Here is a 15,177-nt window from a genome sequence, read left to right as displayed (position 1 = left end):
TGGACTTTGGCTGACTGCCACCTTTTGACTGTTGTGACCAAAGCTACTATGAATGTGGTGTTTCTTTTCTGTGCACCTCACAGCATATGGGAAGTAGGATCTTAATTCCTTGACCAGAGACCAAAGCTGTGTCTCTTGCATTGGAAGCATGGAGTCTTGGAACTACTGTACCACCAGGGAAGTCCCTGTAGCATAAGTTTTGGTTTGAATAACTGTTGAATAAAGTTCTTTGGGGCACATAATAGGGTGTAAAATTGTTTGGTGATGTGGTAGTTCTATTTTCAGCTTTTTGAGGAACCACCAAACTAGTTTTCCACAGTGGCTATTTCTTCATTTTACATTATCAACAGCAATGTATGAGGGTTCCAATTTCCTCATCCTCAGCAACACGTTACTTCCATTTTGCTTTCTTTTTCTTGTAGCCATTCTAGTGTGTGTCAGGTGATATCTCATCATGGTTCTATCTGCATTTCCCTAGTGACTAAGATGTTGAACCTCTTTTCATGTCATTGTTGAATTTGTCTATATTTTATTGGAGAAACATCTACTCGGGTATTTTTCTTTCTTTTCAATTTCAATTTTTTACATTTGGTTGTTAAGCTATAAGAGATCTTCATAGATCTTAATTTAGATCCTATCAGATATGTCTTTGCAAATATATTCTCCCATTCTGTAGATTACCTTTTCACTTTTTTTGTGGTCTTTTCACTTTAATGAATAGATATTTCCATTTTGATGAAGTACATATAATCTATTGGCACTTTTGTTGCTCCTGCATATTTTTCCATATCTAATAGTCCATTTCCAAATCCAAGGTCAGGAAGAGTTACTCATGTGTTTTTGTCCTACTTGTTTTAGTTTTAACTTTTAAATGTAGATCTTTGAGCCATTTTGACCCCAATGGGTCTTTGACCCATTTCTTTATTAAAATTTATTGTATGAAGTAGGTCACTGAATTCCTTTATTGCTTGTGGAAAGCTGGATGTCTCAGCATCATTGTTGAAGAGATTTTTCTTTGCCCATTGATGGTCTTGACACCCTTTGTGAAAATCAACTGACCATAGATTCATGGATTTATTCCTGGATCCTCAGTTCTGTTCATATAGCAATTTCCCACTATTTAGAATACTGTAGGTTGGCAGTAAGTTTTGAAATCAGAAATTGTAATGCCTCCAAATTTGTTTTTCACCTTTAAGATTGCTTTGTTTATCCAGGTCACTTGCAGTCCATTATGGATTTTAGGATGAACTTTCCATTTCTGCTGAAAATTAATTTAATGATGTCAGAATTTTGATACAGATTGCATTGAATTGATAAATCATTTTGGGGACTGTTGAGATCTTAATATGATGGTTCTGATCCATGACCACAGGATGTCTTATGATTTATTTAGAGTTTCTAATTTCTTTCAACACTCTTTTGTAGTGTTCAATATACAAGTCTTGAGTTTCCTTGGATAAAAATTTTCCTTGTATTTTGTTGACTATTTGTGTATCTATGTTCAAATTGACATTGATTTATTGGGATTGCTGTGATGCATTATCTTGTTTTGTTCTTGTGATAATGATGGTCTCATAGAACTATTTAAGTAGAGCTATTTCTCTTCTATTCTATAGAAAAGTTTACAAAGGATTAGTATTAATTCTTCCAGAATGCCTGAGAGCATTCACTATAGAAGCCATCTGTTCTGGTCTTTTCATTTTGTAAAGTTTTGGATACTGATTCAATCTACTTATCTGTTACTGGATTGCTCTGATTTTCCATTTTCTTAAATCAACTTTTTGTATTTTGTGTCTCTAGGAATTTCCCCATTTTATTTAGGTTGCATTTCATGTTGTTGAATAATTGCTCATATGTTCTCTTACAATCCTTTGTAAATTTAAATGATATATGTATATACCACTATTATTGTACCAAATGATATTGCTTAAAACAATAATATCATTATTTATGATATACATTATTTATAATATACATTATTATAAATATTATTTATATATCATTGAGAAAATGATACATAATCATTTATATGATTGCATAATCATATAAATGATTATACATATAAATCATATGATATGTCATATGATTTAGATATTTTGACATCATATTTAGATATCATGTAAATCAATGATAAAAATATATCATTTCCTGAGCTACCACAGAAGCCCATATAATATACATTATGTAATATATAAACTGTCTACATATTTATATAATATATTAAGGGGCTTCCCTGGTAGCTCAGCTGGTAAAGAATCTTCCTGCAATACAGGAGACCCTGATTTGATTCCTGCATCAGGAAGATCCCTTGGAGAAGGGATAGGCTACCAAGACTAATATTATTGAGCTTCCCTAGTGGATCAACAGTAAAGGTTCCAATATTAATCCAAAGTTTACAATGCAGGATACCTGGGCTCGATCCCTGGGTTAGGAAGATCTCCTAGAGGAGGGCATGGTATCCCACTCCAGTATTCTGCCTGGAGAATCCCCATGGACAGAGGAGCTTGGCAGGCTACCACCCATGGGGTTGCAAAGTTTTGGACATGATTGACCAAATAAGGGCAGCACACAGCACATAATATATTAAAATACTTATTTTTATGTATGCAAATAATGGTAGTATGTGTACCATCATAGCCACAATTACTAATCTAACTCCCTTCTATAACCCTCACAACTCAGAAATGTCACTGAAGGCACTGGATAAAGAAGATAAGAATGTCACTTTGATTCAGAATAACATAAAGATGATACTGATCTGGGATGCAGTGCATGAATCTAATGACTCAGGTAATGGTTGTGGCAGGGTACAGATCCCTAGGAATTCAAAATGGAACATGATACTCAAAGAAGCAATAAACAGAAATGTATACTTTAAAGGGAACTATGGGTAATGGTGGGGCCACAGGGAAATAGTTCATTAAAGGAGGAGTCATGGATACCCCAAGATATCAACCTTGCCTTTGTCCTGCAGGTCCCATTGTGGTGGGCCTTGTCTCCATACCTGGGATTGAAAAGTTGCTGGATAAAGTCCCCCTGATTGTGGATGCTGAGGAACAGGCAGTTCCACATGAGACACATGGGGAATTGCTGCAGGAAGTTCCCCCTATCCTGCTGTCAGATGTCATATCTGTTTTTATCAGCAACAGTAACACACAGAACCTCAGTTCTCCAGTCAAATTTGTCTTCAAACATGTGAGTCCTGGGGGATGAAGATGTGGGTGTGGGAGAGACCTGAGTCCTGGGCACAGCCTTTGTGCTTCAGGGATGTCCATCACGGGTGCATCATATCCCAAGGAAATTCCATCATGAGCTAGATTTGGGTCAGCATTTCTGAGCAACAGAACCACCAGCTCAAACCTACTTCCTGTTTCTACAGTCAAGGACCTCTGAAACAAAGGGGAAGGTGCACTGTGTCTTCTGGGAGCAGGGCCAGAATGGAAGTGGTCATTGGGCAACCAGAGGCTGCAGGACGATGGACAACAGAGACGACAGCACCACCTGCCAGTGCACACACTTCAGCAGCTTTGCTGTCCTCATGGCCTACTACAATGTGCAGGTGACACCCCTCAGAGGGGCTGCATTCAATATCTTGATGTGGAACAAATTCTAACACATGTTAAACCTGAAAAAAATGCTGTCTCCCAGTTATCGCACATCAGTGATCTGGCATGGTATAGCAGGGATGTCTGCTCAAGTTCTTCCAAGGCTGAAATCATTCTGTCAGCTTGGACTGAATTCTGATCTGAGGTTTGCAGTCCTCCTCTAACCCTCTAATTTTGGGCACAATTCAGTTCCTTGTGGTGGTAGGACTGAGGTCTTCTTGACTTCCTATCTGACAACAGGTGTCCATGTTTAGCTCTTAGGGGCTGTGGATTTTCTCCCTGGGACTTGGAAACAACGAACCTGAAAGAACAACACTCGGACAGTCTCTTGCAAGGACTGACAAATTTATTTCTGCAGTCGAGCCTTTTTATAGAAGCAGGAACAAAGAGCTTAGAGTATATGGCCAGCAGAGCACATACAGGGTTAAGACATAATCAGTAAAAGATATTTCAAGGACAGCACATTCTAAATGACCCAGGTGTTTATCCCATGACCCATTTTCTCAAGCAACATCTTTAATATTATTAAATCTTGGCGCTGAGCATAGCTAAAAGCAGGAGATGTTTTTCAGCTATCGCAAAGCCTGAGTACTTCTGGCCCTCTGCCATTTTCCCAAGGACCTTCTCCTTCAAGGCTATTTTGCACTGCACTTCCCAACAGGGGCTACCTGCATTTCTTCCCATGTGGACCTCTCTTGGGAACTTTAATACAGTACAAAAATTAGTTTTATTCAATAAGCCAAACATTCTCAAAAGTTAAAGTGCATCAGAATCATCTGGAGGGCCAGTTATTTATTTATAAATATTTCATTCTTAAACAAAATTGAACATAGAGACATGCTGCAAAAATAAATTTGGTGCTACCATACTCAATTGCTTTTTACCCAGAAGCACCTAATTTGCAGGTTTTAACATTCATTTTCTTCATCCTTTTTGCACCTCCTCTGTCTTTCTCCCTCTCTCTCTTCACCCAGACTTATACTAAAAGGAAATTGGGAGATATTTTTTCCTTGTGCTCAGGTATTTAGGATGATTTCCAAAAAGAAGCAAGCTTCCCAGGTGGCTCAGTAGTAAAGAATCCACTTGCCAACTCAGAAGATGCAGAAGACTCAGGTTCAATGCCTGGATTGGGAAGATCCCCTGGAGGAGGAAATGGCAACCCAGTCCTATATTTTTGCCTGGAAAATTCCGTGGACAGAGGAGCTTGAGGGGCTACAGTCCTTGAGGTCACAAAAAGTCAGACACGCCTGAGTGACTGAGAACACATGCACACCAAAAAGAGGCAGACATTATCAATTTTAAGCTACAGCCAACATCCAAGCATAGCAGTTTTTCTCTTTTACCCAAGAGTTTAGCTCTAAATCTGTAAGGATTAGTGGCCAAACATGAAGAAATATTACAGGGATAAACTGTGCTGAATTAAGAGTTGGGAATTGATACCTGGACATCATGACAACAGGTAGAGACTTTGTCATAGATCATTACATTACGGGGATGGAGGATGGTGCTCAAAATGTAGCTTCTTGCCTCTGTGAACCTATTGAGGTAACTGAGAAGCTTAGTCATGCTCAAAAGTCTAGAGGGAAATAAACACTTGTGAGATCCAGGTCTTGGTCTTCATTAGGACTCTCTTATCCCTCAATCTTTCCAGGCACAGATTTTATCATTCAGATCCCATAAATTTCTATATTTTTGAACCAGGAGAAAGTTATCCATAAACATAACATATCTGTAAACCTATCCATAACATAATCTACTCAGCACCTCCATTCCTGATTTTTCTATGTCTACAAATAAAAATGGTGGAAGGGTCATTACCCCACAGCAGGAAAGCATGACTGATCTTCTCTCTGCTGGGTCCCAGGAGGAGGATCCCGCACTGACTGTGATCACCTACATGGGACTGAGCCTCTCTCTGCTGTGTCTCTTCCTGGCGGCCCTCACCTTCCTGCTGTGCAAAGCCATCCAGAGCATCAGCACCTCACTCCATCTGCAGCTCTCACTCTGCCTCTTTCTGGCCCACTTGCTCTTCCTGACAGCCATCGACAGAACTGAGAGCAAGGTATATATACTGTCCCAGAATATCCCTGCCCCAGGGATGCTGAGTTCATGGGGCCATACTGCATTGGACTCCTTAATATAGTGGGATCCCAGGTAATGTTAGATGGATAAGTAGCCAATTCACATGGACTGACAGAACTAGAAAGCAAACATTCAATTGATAATTCATTCATTTACATCAGAGTTATCCCCAGTGGCAAGTCATAGAAGAAGTCCTGGGGCTGTGATCCATCCTGACAAACCATCCAGGTGACACCTTCCTCCTCTCCCAGGTGCTGTGTGCCATCATTGCAGGTGCCTTACACTATCTCTACCTGGCCTCCTTCACCTGGATGCTGCTGGAGGGTCTGCAACTCTTCCTCACTGCACGCAACCTGACGGTGGTCAACTACTCCAGTGCCAACAGATTCATGAAGAAGCTCACGTTCCCAGTGGGCTATGGAGTCCCAGCTGTGATTGTGGCCATTTCTTCTGCATCCAGGCCTCATCTTTATGGAACACCCAAACGGTAAAACCAAATTCCCGCCATCCTAACTTCTCATGCATGACTATGGCCATTATAGAACCAACATAGCACTTTAATTTTATCTTTCTTAATTTATTCATTTTAATTTAAGGACAATTACTTTATGATATTGTGGTGGCTTTGCCATACATCAACATGAATCAGCCACAGGTGTACATGTGTCCCCATCCTTAACCCCCCTGCTTCATCCTTCCCCACCCTATCCCATTGGGTTGTACAAGAGCACCCGCTTTGTGTGCCTTGCTGCTTGCATTGAACTTGCACTGGTCATCTGTTTTACACATAGTAATATATATGTTTAAGTGCTATTTTTTCAAGTCATCCCACTGTCCCCTTCTCCCACAGAGTCCAAAAAGTCTATTCTTTACATCTGTGCCTCTTTTGCTGCCCTGCTTATAGGATCTTCATTACCATCTTTCTAAATTTCACATTGTCTTTCTCTTTCTGACTTACTTCACTCTATATAATAGGCTCCAGTTTCATCCACCTCACTGGAATTGACTCAAATGAGTTTCTTTTTTACAGCTGAGTGATATTCCACTCTATATAAGTACCACATCTTCCTTATCTATTCGTCTGCTGATGGACATATAGGTTGCTTCCATGTCCTAGTAATTGTAAATAATGCTGTAGTGAACATTGGTGTATATGAGTCTCTTTCTGGTTTCCTTGGGAAGTATACCCACCAGTGGGATTGCTGGGTCATATGACAGGTCTATGACCCATTTTTAAAGGAATCTCCACACTGTTCTCCATAATGGTTGTATCAGTTTGCATTCCCACCAACAGTGTAAAAGTGTTCGCTTTTCTCTACACACTCTCCAGCATTTATTGTTTGTAGACTTTTTGATAATGGCCATTCTGACCAGGGTGAAATGATTTGATTTGCATTTCTCTAATAATGAGTGATGTTGTGCATCTTTTCATGTGTTTGTTAGCCATCTGTATGTCTTCTATGGAGAAATGTCTGTTTAGTTCTTTGGCCTACTTTTTGATTGAGTTATTCATTTTTCTGGTACTGAGCTGCATGAACTGCTTATATATTTTGCAGATTAATTCTTTGTCAGTTGTTTTATTTGCTATTATTTTCTCCCATTCTGAAAGCTGTCTTTTCACTTGTTTATACCTTCCTTCATAGGGCACAAGCTTTTAAGTTTAATTAGGTGCCATTTGTTTATTTCTGCTTTTATTTCCATTACTCTGGGAGGTGGGTCTTAGAGGATCTTGCTGTGATTTATGTCAGAGACTGTTCTGCCTATGTTTTCCTCTAAGTGTTTTATAGTTTCTGGTCTTAACATTTAGGTCTTTAATCTATTTTGAGTTTCTTTTTGTGTATGGTGTTAGAAAGTGTTCTAATTTCACTGTTTTATAGGTGTTTGATCAGTTTTCTAAGCACCACTTGTTGAATAGACTGTCTTTTCTCCGTTGTATATTTTTGCTTCCTTTGTCAAAGATAAGGTGTCTATATGTGCATGGATTTATCTCCAGACTTTCTATTTTGTTCCATTGATCTGTATTTCTGTCTTTGCACCAGTACCATACTGTCTTGATGACTATAGCTTTGTAGTGTAGTCTGAAGTCAGGAAAGTTGTTTCCTCCAGTTCCATTCTTCTTTCTCAAGATTCCTCTGGCTACTTGACGGTTTTTGTGTTTCCATGCAAATTGTGAAATTATTTGTTCTAGTTCTGTGAAAAACAGCATTGGAGTTTCATAGGGATTGCATTGAATCTATAGATTGCTTTAGGTAGTATACTTATTTTCACTATATTGATTCTTTCATTCCAAGAACATGGCATATTTCTCCATCTAGTTGTGTCATCTTTGAGTTCTTTCATAAGTGTTTTATACCTTTCTATATATGGATCTTTTGTTTCTTTAGGTAGATTTATTCCTAAGTATTTTATTCTTAATGTTGCAATGGTATATAGGATTGTTTCCTTAATTTCTCTTTCTGATTTTTCATTGTTAGTATATAGGAATGCAAGGGATTTCTGTGCATTAATTTTATATCCTGCAACTTTGCTATATTCATTGATTAACTCTAGAAATTTTCTGGTGGAATCTTTATGGTTTTCTATGTAGAGGATCATGTCATCAGCAAACAGTGACCATTTTACTTCTTTTCCAATCTAGATTCCTTTTATTTCTTTTTCTTCTCTGATTGCTGTGGCTAGGACTTCCAAAGCTATGTTGAATAGTAGTGGTAACAGTGCGCACCCTTGCCTCGTTCCTGATTTAGAGGAAATGCTTTCAATTTTTGCCATTGAGAATAATGTTTGCTGTGGGTTTGTCATATATAGTTTTTGTTATGTTGAGGTATATTCCTTCTATGCCTACTTTCTCAGGCAATGGCACCCCACTCCAGTACTTTTGCCTGGAAAAGCCCATGGACGGAGAAGCCTGGTAGGCTGCAGTCCATGGGGTTGCTAGAGTCGGACATGACTGAGCGACTTTACTTTCACTTTTCACTTTCATGCATTGGAGGAGGAAATGGCAACCCACTCCAGTGTTCTTGCCTGGAGAATCCCAGGGATGGGGAGGCCTGGTGGGCTGCCGTCTATGGGGTCACACAGAGTCGGACATGACTGAAGCAACTTAGCAGCAGCAGCAGCAGCCTACTTTCTTGAGTTTTTATCATAAACGGATGTTGAATTTTGTCAAAGGCTTTATCTGCATCTATTGAGATAATCATACCATTTTTACATTTCAATTTGTTAAGATGGTGTATCACATTGATTGATTTGAGAACATTGAAGAATCCTTGCATCCCTGGAGTAAAGCCCACTTGGTCATGATGTATGATCTTTTTAATATGTTGTTGGATTCTGTTTGCTAGAATTTTGTTGAGGATTTTTACATCTATGTTCATCAGTGATATTGGCCTGTAGTTTTCTTTTTTGTGGCTTTTGTTTGGTTTTGGTATCAGGATGATGGTGGCCTCCATAAGGCTCAGACCCAGGTGTGCTGTGCATTTTGTGCCTTTCCCAGGTCCAAGCAACTCAGGTGACCAGGTGCTTGGCGAGCACACTGTCCTGGGTGGGCCATGCATCTTATGCACCTCCCCGGTCCAAGCTGCCCAATTTCTCTGTTGCACAAAGAGGGCACTATGCCAGGTGTGCTGTGTTTCTCCTCTGGGGAGCTGGTCTCAGACTGTGACACTCCCAGCCAATGTGAACTGTCCAGGATCCAAGGAAGATGTGGTTATTGACTGACAGCCTGCTCACAGTTTGGTGGGAAATGCAGTCTCTGTGGCCAAGATTGCAGCAGCCCCTTGCATTCCAGCTCTGGCTGTCACACTCTTACTTCTCTGACTCCAGGGAAGGAGGGTCATAAATGGCAGCAGCTTACTCTCCTTTGGTATTTGCTGCTGCTGCTGCTAAGTCACTCCAGTCATGTCCAACTCTGTGCGACCACATAGGTGGCAGCCCACCAGGCTCCCCGTCCCTGGGATTCTCCAGGCAAGAACACTGGTGTGGGTTGCCATTTCCTTCTCTGGGCACAATACTTATTCTGTTAGCTCGCCAAGTGTCACCATGCAGCACTTGAGCCTTCCTGCAGGAAAGGTCCTTTGGTTTTCTTTTTCTCTCTGGTGTTCACATGGTTTGGGTTGCTGTGTTACATTAACCCCTTTTGATTGTCCACAGGGCATTCAAACCCAGTCCTTATCCTAAGAACCAGCCACGCAGCCCAAACCTCTGCACCCAGCCCCCACTAGCTGCAGTGGACTTGAGCATCTGAGCTGCTTCTCCGCTAGTAATTGAGGTTCAGCACGTATTGTGTGGTGAACTTTTTTTTTTTTTTTTTGGTTATTTGCCCTCTAAGATTCCTGGGAAACCTGGCGTGCTGCAGTTCAGTTCCGTTCAGTTCAGTCGCTCGGGTTTCCCAGTCTTTCACTATCTTCCTGAGTTTGCTCAAACTCATGTCACCTAGTTGGTGATGCTATCCAACCATTTTGTCCTTGTCACTGCCTTCTCCTGCCCTCAATCTTTCCCAGAAACAAGAGTCTTTTCTAACGAGTCAACTCTTCGCATCAGGTGGCCAAAGTATTGGAGCTTCACCTTCAGCATCGTCCTCCCAGTGAATGTTCAGGGTTGGTTTCCTTTAAGATTGACTGGTTTGATCTCCTTGCTAGCCAAGGCAGTCTTAAGAGTCTTCTACAGAACCACAATTTGAAAGCATCAAGTTTTTGGCATTCAGATTTCCTTATGGTCCATCATAGAAATTTGTTGTGAGTACCAGTTCATGGGGTCACAAATAGTTGGACACAACTTAGCAACTAAAGAACTCACAACAAATTCTTATGCTGTTAAAAATTGATGCCGACCTGCATCAAATGGTTTCTGGATCACTGGCCTTTCTAGATAGTTTAGCAAAAAAGTCAGAAAACTTTCCCTATAAAACACAAGGTAGTAGATATTTTGGTTTTGTGGGTCAGTCTCAGTTGCAATTTTTACCTCTGCCCTTGTAGTTCAAAAGCAGCCACAGAAAAGATATAGGAAAATGAGTGTAACTCTGACCCAGTAAAACACATTTCCAAAATCAGACAATAGCCTAGTGTGGACCACAGGCTGCAGTATGCCAGCCCCTGTCTGTGTAGCTCTCTCTTTGGTTCTTCCTGGTGGATCCAACTAGCATGGCCCTAACACCTCCCAAATCACACACAGTTCCTATTTGGGATCAAGCACCAATTCTATCATTTCTATCAGTGTGAACTTCAGTTACTGACTCTGTATCCTTATGCCTCAGATGCCTGATTTGCAATCATTTGATTACCTATATTGTCATGAGAAATAAATTGTATAATGCACATGAGCCTGACATAGCAGTGTCAGGCTTACTGTTATTCTCTCTCTCTCTCTCTCAATCACTTTCTCTCCCTCTCTCTCTTCTTGGCTGTCCCCAATTTTTTCCTATCTACATCTACTCATCCTTCACTTCTCATCATAAACACAACAGAATTCTCTCAGGGAACCCTTCCCAGTATCAGAACCTCCTACACGTTTGACTAGGTTATAGATCCACTTATATGTTCCCACAGCTCCTCATATTTGATCTTAAGCTTGATCATTTTGATTGTTTATATTGTCTAACTATCAACAAGCCTACAGAGCTAGGAACTCCTTGAAGAAAGAGATCACTCTCTTAATCATACTGGATCTTCAGAGCCAAGAACTGACCCTGATAGAGAAAGACAGACTCAATATTTGTCTCATAAACCATAAATTAATGTTTATTGATTATTGTCTTTAAAACATGTACATTTCTTTCTGCCAGCATATGAGGGCCAAGACTTAAAAGGGCTTTTTAAAATAAGTTTATATTTATTTAAAACCACTTTTTTACATTGTGATTTACATGGGAAAAAAGCTGCACATGATTAATGTGTATATCCTGACAATTGGGAATAAGTATACACCCATGGCCTTTACTAATATCAAGGACATACATAAGCTTTCAATTATGCAAAATAAGTTCAGGAAGTCTACTATAGAGCATAGTGCCTATGGCTAATATTGTGTTGTGTATTGAAATTTGCTAAGGGTGATCTTTTTTTTTTTAATTTTTTTTTTAATTTTTAACTCTACAATATTGTATTGGTTTTGCCATATATCAACATGAATCCACCACAGGTATACACGTGTTCCCCATCCTGAACACTCCTCCTTCCTCCCTCCCTGTACCAGGGTGATCTTATGCAAAATATTCTGATCAAAAAAAAAAAAAACAATAATAATTATTATTAATAATAATAATACAGAAGTCAGGAAAAACTTTGAGGAATGAGAGATATGTTCATCTATCAATTCTTTATCCACAAAGGCTAATATACTCTTGATTCTCAACCACCTCTCTTAGATGCTGGCTCAGCACAGAAAAAGGATTTGTATGGACATTTCTTGGCCCTGTCTGCACCATCTTCTCTGTGAGTAATGGATGACATCAGAGGATCTTTCCTCCCTGGGTGAGGGCGAATTAAAGCACAAGCAAGAAGAGGGCTACGGACAGGTTGACCAATTATTCCAGTTAGCTCAGGAATGAGAGGGTCCCAGGATGCAGAAATTTCCATTTTAAAACCAGGAAGGAGTATTTCCTTAGACATGGCATTCTTAGTGTTTAAACATGTAAATCCCCATGCAAAGTGAGTTACGGGTGTTCAGTCTGGTTTTCTATCACTGTTATGAAATACAAACCCTTCCTACCTGCTGATTTAGATGTTGGGTGAGCCACAGGGAAGGATTAGCAGATCTGGATGCACTTAATATCCCTTGTGATGTTTCTGCAGATTAATTTAGTTTTCTTCCTGATAACATTCTGGATTGTGAAAAAGAAGCTCTCCTCACTCAACAGTGATGTGTCCACTCTCCGGAAGACTAGGTGAGATGGATCAGAGGTACACATCACCACCCTACCCCACCACACCCCCAACCCCACACCATAAAAAGCATGGTCCAGGAGCAAGGACATAGAGTTCCAAGCTTCTAGTGTCCCTTCACAGGGTTTCAAGGGGACTTGAGAGGAGGAGTTCAGCCACCCTTCTTGGAAGTTGAATACTGTTCTGTTGCTGATACCCAAGTCAAAAATATTCCATTCATCTCTAACCCAAGAATGGAACTAATTTAACTACAGAGGAAATTGATTTTGTTCTGATAAACAGGGATTACCACCATGACCCTATGAGAAAAGTCCTAAGAATATATATATCCTTATAAATCACTTACATACTTGACACAGGCCACAGCATGCCCTTTCATGCCCATGTCTTTATTCATGTTTGTCCCGCTACCCTCATCTGCCCTGCTCTACCTGGTGAAGTCAAGTTGATTATCCACATATCATATCTTCTAAGAAGCCAAGGATGTCCTTTGCTTTCTTTTCATTTACACATAATGAATCATCTGACAAAGCATGCTCTGGGTCAATTCATGGAGATGGAAAAGATAGGGACATCATTGGAGGGACCAGGCAGAGGGACCTTCAATTTCACAAGTATAACTGACCATTTGTATTTGTCTTCCCACTAGGTGGTAAAGTTTGTGAAATCAGAAATCTTGCCTTTGTTATTTTTAATGCACAGGGCCAGCACAAAGCCATGTGCACAGAACATCCACAGTAATATTAGTTGATTGAAACTGGGGATATTCATCCTATTACTGAAAGCCACATTATGAAGTTTCACTATCAACTTCAGTCTAAGACAATATGCCATTCTGGAAACAAAAAAACATTTCTTTTAGATAATCATTCACAGTAAAGATCAGAGTGGCCACAACTGAGTCAAAGACATTCTTTGAGTTGAAAAGAGATGGACTTGATTGTGTTGGTCAGGGTGCATCGTGAATCTTTTTTGTCCTCCTACTCAGGATGCTAACATTTAAAGCCACAGCTCAGCTCTTTATCTTGGGATGTACATGGTGTCTGGGAATCCTGCAGGTGGGACCAGCTCCCCACGTCATGGCCTACCTCTTCACCATCATCAACAGCCTGCAGGGTTTCTTCATCTTCCTGGTGTACTGCCTCCTCAGCCAGCAGGTACCACTGTCTGACTCCTGCTCAGGACTCTTCTCATCCTCATTTCTCTCTGTGAGCTGATGCAGAGCATGCTTTGTCTCTACAGGTGCAGGAGCAATACAAGATATGGTTCAAAGGGATCAAGAAAAAGAAAACTGAGTCTGAAGAGTACACACTGTCCAGCAGGGCCATGTTGGAACCCTCTAAACACAGTGAGGTAAGATCATGCATTGCCCCAGAGCACTTCACTGATTGATTCATTGAGCAGCACATTCCTATCATACTGGACAACTGGGTATAAAGCAGGTGATACCCTATGATGACTCACACTGGTTTACGTCTAAACTCACTCAGGACATTCCTCTGTCATGAAAGAATGTCTTCCTCTTACTTCTGCTCATTGCATTTCTATTCTCATCTTGACTCTTGTACATAACTATCTTCTTATTCTCCACCTGGTTTGAGCACCCATTTTGTCCATGCAGCATGGACTTTTTCATGCACAAACTCTTAAGGAAGAGAATAGTCCTGTGTTAAGTTCAATAAGCAGTAACTGTGGATCTGAAGCACAGACGCACAAGCTAACCAGAGTCACAGGACCATCATTTAACCCATGTCAACCCCAGTACCCCTCTATATGCATGTGTGTGTGCCAAATTGCTTCAGTCACGTTTGACTCTTTGAGACCCTATGGACCATAGCCTACCAGGCTTCTCTGTCCATGGGATTCTCCAACAAGAATACTGCAGTGGGTTGCTATGCCCTTCTCCAGGGGATCTTCTCAACCCAGGTATTGAATGCTTGTCTCCCGAATCTTTCTGCATTGGCAGATGGGTTCTTTACCACTAGTGCCCCCTGGGAAGCCACCCCTGTATATAGAAAACAGTAAATACATGGTTTATGTAGTCATAAAAATAAAGTATAAGGATTACATTAGATTTGAGAATTTTTTTTTTTTTTTTTTGGATTCTCTGTGACTTTTTTTTAATTTTATTTAATTTTAAACTTTACAATATTGTATTAGTTTTGCCAAACATCGAAATGAATCCACCACAGGTATACCTGTGTTCCCCATCCTGAACCCTCCTCCTCCTCCCTCCCCATACCCTCCCTCTGGGTCATCCCAGTGCACCAGCCCCAAGCATCCAGTATTGTGCAACAAACCTGGACTGGCGACTCGTTTCATACATGATATTATACATGTTTCACTCTTATTCTCCCAAATCTCCCCACCCACTGGAAATAGAACTGCCTTATGATCCAGCAATCCCACTGCTGGGCATACACACCGAGGAAACCAGAAGGGAAAGAGACACGTGTACCCCAATGTTCATCGCAGCACTGTTTGTAATAGCCAGGACATGGAAGCAACCTAGATGCCCATCAGCAGATGAATGGATAAGAAAGCTGTGGTACATATACACAATGGAGTATTACTCAGCCATTAAAAAGAATACATTTGAATCAGTTCTAATG

The 15,177-nt window shown here is 40.4% G+C and overlaps 1 protein-coding gene across 2 annotated transcripts in view; it reads left to right on the top strand.

Annotated features, from left to right (window-relative positions):
* The window catches only part of LOC102279585 (adhesion G protein-coupled receptor E2-like), a 38,102-nt gene that overhangs the window by 5,844 nt on the left and 17,081 nt on the right, over nt 1-15,177 (top strand). For both annotated transcript variants that reach the window (XM_070374777.1, XM_070374776.1), the window contains exons 5-13: nt 2,683-2,790; nt 2,975-3,195; nt 3,380-3,559; nt 5,470-5,667; nt 5,939-6,174; nt 12,049-12,115; nt 12,476-12,567; nt 13,554-13,722; nt 13,808-13,918. In XM_070374777.1, the coding sequence (XP_070230878.1) occupies nt 2,683-2,790; nt 2,975-3,195; nt 3,380-3,559; nt 5,470-5,667; nt 5,939-6,174; nt 12,049-12,115; nt 12,476-12,567; nt 13,554-13,722; nt 13,808-13,918 (1,382 nt within the window). The remainder of the gene's footprint in view (nt 1-2,682; nt 2,791-2,974; nt 3,196-3,379; nt 3,560-5,469; nt 5,668-5,938; nt 6,175-12,048; nt 12,116-12,475; nt 12,568-13,553; nt 13,723-13,807; nt 13,919-15,177) is intronic.

Source organism: Bos mutus, chromosome 7, assembly GCF_027580195.1.
Source record: "Bos mutus isolate GX-2022 chromosome 7, NWIPB_WYAK_1.1, whole genome shotgun sequence".
In the NCBI taxonomy this organism is placed as follows: Eukaryota; Metazoa; Chordata; class Mammalia; order Artiodactyla; family Bovidae; genus Bos; species Bos mutus.
This window is presented reverse-complemented; position numbering and strand designations above follow the sequence as displayed.